General features: G+C 41.2%; 1 protein-coding gene across 1 annotated transcript; it reads right to left on the bottom strand. All coding sequences in view use genetic code 11, as the record gives it.

Moving 5' to 3' along the window:
- Positions 1–96: 96 nt before the first annotated feature.
- Positions 97–2,873, bottom strand: EGR_07406 (Serine palmitoyltransferase; the record flags this gene model as incomplete). Its single annotated transcript, XM_024496655.1, has 6 exons — positions 97–209; positions 275–380; positions 1,375–2,071; positions 2,145–2,421; positions 2,457–2,531; positions 2,840–2,873. 6 exons carry the CDS (start codon positions 2,871–2,873, stop codon positions 97–99), a joined length of 1,302 nt encoding a protein of 433 aa, XP_024348942.1.
- Between the last annotated feature and the right edge of the window lie 4,136 nt (positions 2,874–7,009).

The following is a 7,009-nucleotide window of genomic DNA, read 5'->3' as shown; positions in this document are numbered from 1 at the left end:
AAAGAGAAATGGCCTTTAGCGAACAAGCAAATAGCTTCATTAGTTATCCATAAATATCACACTCATTAACCATTCCGCACTTCTTAGATATCACCTTTAACCGGAAGACAGTGCCTCGAGTGCATGTGGTGGATGGCAGACATGAGTGTTCACTTGCTGAAAGCCGGCTAGCATACGATGCGCCCGAGCGCTTGTACGAAAAGATTCATCTTGGGAAACGGTCACGACTAGCCAGCTAGTGAGAGGAAAGTTCTCACGAGGACGCAAAGCTTACCTGTGAGGAGATCGCATATCGCACTTGAGGGTGAGAGGGAGTGAGAAAGAGAGGATACCGCCCCGCCCTGCGTATTTCCCTTCTCATAATCTCTCAGAACTAAGAGCTAAGATAGCAACGGAGCTGGTTGGAGCTGGGTATTATCTTGACTTCTAAGAATAAAGAACTGCATAAAAGCGGGGTGCTCCGATAGCTTTTATGGTAGTACATAAAACTGAAAGGAATGGAGTGTTTCTAGCCTAGACAAATCACTTTCCAGTACTCCTGAAACGGATCTTCAAAAACCAATAACAGTGTAATGAGTTCCCCTGAGAGCCATCCAATTCCAGACACATTCATCTGGCTATGATTGTTAGTTTTTCGAAATACTAATGGAAGTAAATCAAATAGAGGCCTAGAAAGTTAGGCCTTTCTTATGCTAAATGGAAGAAACTTTCCCTTTTGCGGTGAACGAGACACTCAACGAAAGTGTGTGAAGAAAGAAGTGCAGCTTTGGCGATGAGTAAGTGGGGATTAGAAGATACGCGAGAAGGTAGCTTGAGGTTTTTGTCCGCAACAATACATCCCAATCTTTGAAGGTAAGTAAGCGTTAGGCAAGCTGGTTGCGTGGACGGCTTACAAAATATAGCCCGCTTTTAATTCTCTTCGATAAAATCAGGAGGTAGGATGTGCGAATGCGGAAACGAGTATGGGCTGTGAAACGCTTGGCTTAAAATGAGGCGACGCAAATAAGGCAGAAAGTGTGACGAAATGGTACAGTGAAATGGCAATGAACAAAGTCTCTTAAGAGTGTGTACACTCACACCTTGTTCTCGAGAGAGCAGAGTTTTGCATCAACACCACTACATATAAAAAAGCTGAATTCCATTGGATCGGCATAAGTTTCATGCGCATGGCTAAATTTTCAGTCAAGCCGACTCGTACACACATAGAAAGAAAGGAATGGCTTTTTGCCAGGGTTAATCAGGTTAAAGGAGTGAAACGAGCCAACAAAGCCAGAGTGGTCGCACTGATAAATGACCAGATTCCATGTCTTGATACAGACAAAAATTGGGCGGGGACAAGAAATCCCTTCCCGCTAATAAGAAATGCGAATTTACCCTCCCCTCAATTTCACAAATGCGGAAAAGGAACCGACTTGTTATGATGTCCACATGCTCCACATTGATTCCGAAGTGTTCAGTCACGCCACGTCCAGCCTTTCCAAGGACACCGAAAGAGATGGATTCATCCAAAATAATTCGAACTTTGTACTTGTACTTCAAGTCGACCAACTGGGACAGTGGGCAGATATCACCGTAATCGAGGTAGAGACCCTCCACGACGAGGAAGCGTCGAGTATGCGAAGCTCGAGACAGATCATTGGAATCCTCAGCTTCTTGGGCTAGTAGCAGCTCTTCCAGGTGGTTAATATCATTGTGCCGGAAGTAGCGGATAGTACTACGAGAGGCTCGAAGGCCTTCTTGGATAGCCTGACTGACTCCCTCGTCAGCAAAGATGAGGTCTGTGCGTTTGGCGTAGGCTGGAATGGCACTGGCGATGGTGGAGAAAGCGTAGGAATAGAGAACCACCTCCTCGACACCAAGAAAGGACTCGATGGCCTTTTCCAACGTGAGGTGGGCATCAAAGGTACCATAGAATCCACGGGGACCGCAAGCACCAAGACCATAAGTCCTTAACGCCTCAATGGCAACTTTGTTGAGTTTCTCATCTCCAATAAAATCAAGGAAATTGAGGCTGGCAACGTTAAGATGGGGAGGTGTCACTTCGCCTAATTCGCCTTCAAATTGAACATACCTAGAATTAAAACACCAGCGCAAAGTAAATACATATGGCAAACTACATAGAAATTAAAGATTTATGTACCTACTTCCCAATAGGGCCAACAGAAGCCCTGTGGAACCGCTCGAGAAGTTTCTTTGGCGGAGTCCATGAGGCAGGCACCAGAGGCTCAGGTACCCACTCTTTGATCAACTCTTCTTTCTCCGCTGCAGAAAGCTTGACTTTGTCATGGATGTTGTAGCTACGCTTGAAGAGAAGCCAGATAATTCCAATAATCAAACAAATTTCAAAGTAAAGATGGTAAGCGGGAACTCGTAGTGCACTGTATATGAGTCGGGGCCATGTATACTCAGAAAATTGGTCCTCTGAAAGGGAATGTAGATCAAATATGACAATTTACCAAAGTCAGCGAAAAATGAAGTCATTTCCTCCTCCAGAAGAGGCTGGCACACCCCGTCAAGAAAGCCGCGGACGCCTTAAGTGCATAAAACATAAATGCCCGGTTATCATTATATTGATCTATGCATTGAGAACAGATTGCAAGTTAATATTATTGAAGAGTTATGCAAAATTATTGCAATGTAATCCAAGACGTCAGGGAAGATTTAGATATCTGATGGTTTTCTGAATATGATTAGGGCCTAATAATTCACTACTAATTGGCTAGCGTATCGGCCACTACGATGCAATTTTGCTCAGCTCGTAACATCTTAGTCTTGGTAATACCTTGTTTTCCCATTTCGGATTTGATTTTCTGGGGCCGCTATAAATGAAATAAATTACTCGTCTCCCATATATTGTTGCAGCCGGAAGTCATTATCACCGTCCTTTCCTACCAATGGTAGTATAAAATTATACTTTTACCAATGAATTGTAAAGTTCATTATGATAGATTATTCAAACTAATTTTTATCAGGTACTACTTTATCTAATTCGTTAATAATATGAGTTGACTGAAACATGCTACTTTTTACTGCATTGTCTTTTTGATTTTACTCAAATATTTAGGCCACCAGGTTCAACTTAACTGTAGTCTCCAATGTCGATATTTGCAGTTAGAACTGTTTTACTCACCAGAGTAAAAGCAAAAAATTAGTCGTTGATAGCTTTAAGAGCTATATCTGTTGGCAGTTTTCCCAAAGGCAAAAGAAGACATGACACTCGTGCGGAACTCGTATTATTAACAAACAGTAGGATGCGGAATTACTCTAATGGTTTTTTAATAGTGAAGGGAGATAATTTTCAGATACTCACGAAGGTCCCGATAACTGTCAGAACCGCTCAGTTAGGATGCAAATTGAAGCGTTGTGCGAGATGGCGTCCCGATGGGCTTTAGAATTGCGGGAGAATCTAATTCGCAAGTCCGTACTGTTAAATTTGCTATGAGCCTTGGGTTGGCTTTATTCCGATAAAATTGTTTGAGTATTTGTCTAATTCTTGGCTATTGACTTTGAAGATGATGCCTATACTGGTACTGGGCTCCCTGTGTTTATTATTGGGACCTATCGCAACAATTAGCGCAACCTGAGATTAAAGCATGCGGGTTTTCTACGCCAATGCAAGACAATGACTGTGATGGGGAGGGGGTTGGGAGTGAGGAGAAGGAGGAGAAACACCCGACGTACAGGATTTACAGAATTGGAGATCAGATCTTGGTCATAGGATAGAATTTCTTGCATGATTATGTTAACACTTGGGTGCGGTCTCCCCACCTTTGTGCCATCCTTTCATCACACTTCTCTCTTCATAGTGAATTCATCCGTCCCACTACCAAGTTGTTTCACGTGTATATGGCTAACATGGTAGCCCCAGCTTTCACTCATTTGTAATCAAGAACCACGAAAACCCTGTTTGGTACTACCCCATGACTAAACTTCGGGTTTCAATGAAGAACGCATAGTCATTGCAACTCATTTACTCCGAAATCATCAAATGGGTATTTGGGCTTATTATAGTCTGAATTATAAATATTTGCGCGTAATGTATGGCTTAGTATCACCTCGTGGAATAAGAGGGGTGCGAAATTAGTGACAAGATTTAGTTAAAAATGACCACTATCCACTTTTCCCTGTACGATTAGCAAACCCCAAAGTCACAACTCTTAATTGTTTGCCATGGGTGGTTAGAATTTCAAAAATTCCTAGCAAAGTGGTAGAGGATAAGAATTGCAGAATCTCCCGATTACATTCATTCGGTGGCGCCTTCAGCATCCATATCTAAAGTTTCATCCGTTCCAACATCATTAATGATTCTTCGTTTGCAATGATGTGGCTTATTGCAAATTCAAAGAAGCTTTGATTCAAGAAACGTCGATCATGCTTTAATATTCATTTTTATTACCTCATTGGTGTACGTGCTGAAATTAATGCAAGCATGTAATGAATGCGTCATCGTTTTGTTTATTTATGGCACCCCTATACTTCCTTGAAGAGAACGGAAGACGCAACACTCGGACAGAATGTGTACGATGGACATACAGTACGGCTAGGTGCTACTGACATGTCCAGCAGGCCTAAGAAAGCAAAGTAAATAAAGCAAACAAAGTATTGCAAAGCCTCTCCTCTTTTGAGTGCTGTCCTCGACGCCTCCCTATTCAACTTTCCGCGTCAACAATCACAACGTTATCAATGCTGTGAGGAGACGCCCACGAACCAACCGTGCTAGACGTCGAGTTTCCACGAAATTGCGAAGATACCTGGTCGCAATGTCACTGATCTCTCTTGACAGTTCTACTGGATCTGGCGTTTTGTCATGTATGAGAAGTGGATTCGAGGACAGAGGACTGTGCTGACACTTATGCGCGGCTATAGCGGGTTAAGGGAACAATGGCCTAAAAACAGAGCCAAATAGCAAAGGGTAAAATTTAGCATAGTTTCGTGAGGGCAAGGTTTTGCTTCAATTCCGCCTTAATACGTCAGCGGCGCTCAGCCATGACTGCTCGAATTTATTCCATCTAGTAGTGAAGTGGAAAGGAACTGCATTTTTACTTGTTTGGAATCTTCATACAGGAACAGTAGACAGCGCCGTAAAGAACTTTTCCCGATAGTTTACCTTTAGTGTCATCTCAGTTGTTTGTACCCTTCCTGCAAGCCACAGGTAAACATCGCTTTCAGCCCCTCGATTATGGGTCGTCACCGATTCTTCTAACCCCACTGTGTGTACTTCTTCCGCCTTGCTAAGGTTTGCTACCTAGCATTAGAAATCGAGTTAGCTTTCCACTACCACCAATGCATCACCCAAGACACCTCTAAAGGCGAAAGAAGACATAAAATCTGAGCAGAATATATGCATATATATTCTACATACCCTAGGGCTAAGGGCTGATGAATGGTGCGTAGACCAGCCTACCTGGCAAAGGCAAAATGGCAGAGCACCCAAGTGATCCTTTTAGCATAATTCAGTTAAACGTAAAGTTAACGTAGTACCGTATGATTTTCGCCGACTAAATTTAATGTCAAAGTTTACACATACCATGTCCAGATAACACATTTATAGGGCCTTGCGTATCTCAGGAGGACTGCGGGGCTACTTGTATGACCTGGGAGCCATGCTAGTGAAGAAAAGTCTAATAACGGCGTCTTATGTGCTGAGATAAGCAAACAACTAAAGTGTTTTTATCCTGTATTATCTCATTTCGACCAGCGCTACCTACAGGTTAAACAGAAGCAAAGAGAGCGAACTGACTTTGACAGTGCTAACCTTCCAAACTACCGAGTTGCTAGCTAGCCACACAATTCCTAAAGAAATGTCGAAAAACTTAACAGCAAAGTGTTTTGATATATAGTTACTAACAAATTAAACATTCTCATGCACTTAGCTTCGTCACTGAATACTACAAAACTACGGATATCATGTATAAACTAAGAAGAGGGTCAGGGGATTAAAATACGAGGATAGCTCTGATTGGCACTACCAAAATGCGAAATATGACCCCTATATTAATTAATTTTAATTAACCCCAAACTATACGGCGTGTGAAAATTCGAACCATAACTATTAAACACTCACAATCTGATTTGTGCGGTAATTAGGCAAATTTAATATTAATATAATTTAACATTTATACTTAAGGGCAAACCGATTGATTTCCCTTAAACATGTTTCTTGGTTGCAAATAAGGGTTGTAGTATTGTCTGTTGGAAAAAGTAAATAGTGCCTATAGAATGAGTTGTCTATTTTGTGACGTAGCCTTTAGGCAACGGCATCCATAAAACCGCAAATATTTCGGTTTTGATTAAAGTGGCTGAATTAGCCTCTTTTACGTCAATATTTGAAGTGATTCATATTGCTTAACAAAATAGTTAGGCAAAGATACTAGTCCCATCATAATGAAATCCAATTAGCAACTTTTGTAGGCAGGATTTTTTTGTGGTCACGCGGACATGGTAAATTTATGTTGAAACTATAGTCTTAACATGAATCACCACTAGATCATTTAAAAGAATTTTCTCCACACAGATAAAAAACTGTTGATCTGGCTAAAGACATCATATTAGAATACAATACTTATTTGTCTATAAAGTACAAAAATAAAATCAGTCCAGATTAAACGCTAGTCTGTTCTAATTAATGGCAATAGGCGTTTATCATCTTCACCTGATAGGCAAAATGAATAAAGCATAGAACTAAAGCGTTCAAGTAGTCTAGTTGTGCCAAAAAAACGTTTAAAAAAGTTTCGGGAAAAAAATATTTATTGCAAGCAAAAGCGTTTGACAAGCTTGCGCAAAAAAGGGGTTCTACTGACCCAACGAAATCATCGAGAGAGCAGTTTCCAAAGTAGTCCAGACTCGTGAGCCTTGATAGTGTCATCACATCCACCAATACATTTTCCATTTACGAAAACACGTGGAACCTTACAATAAAATAAAAAAAATATTTAAGCAATAGATTTTAATACCGTTCGCGCACCAGTCATTTCCTTGAGTTCGTTCATTATTTCTTCTTCGTATAAGG

The sequence above is a fragment of the Echinococcus granulosus genome, assembly GCF_000524195.1.
Source record: "Echinococcus granulosus chromosome Unknown EG_S00076, whole genome shotgun sequence".
In the NCBI taxonomy this organism is placed as follows: Eukaryota; Metazoa; Platyhelminthes; class Cestoda; order Cyclophyllidea; family Taeniidae; genus Echinococcus; species Echinococcus granulosus.
The sequence above is the reverse complement of the archived record's forward strand: the minus strand, read 5'-3'. Positions and strand labels throughout refer to the sequence as shown.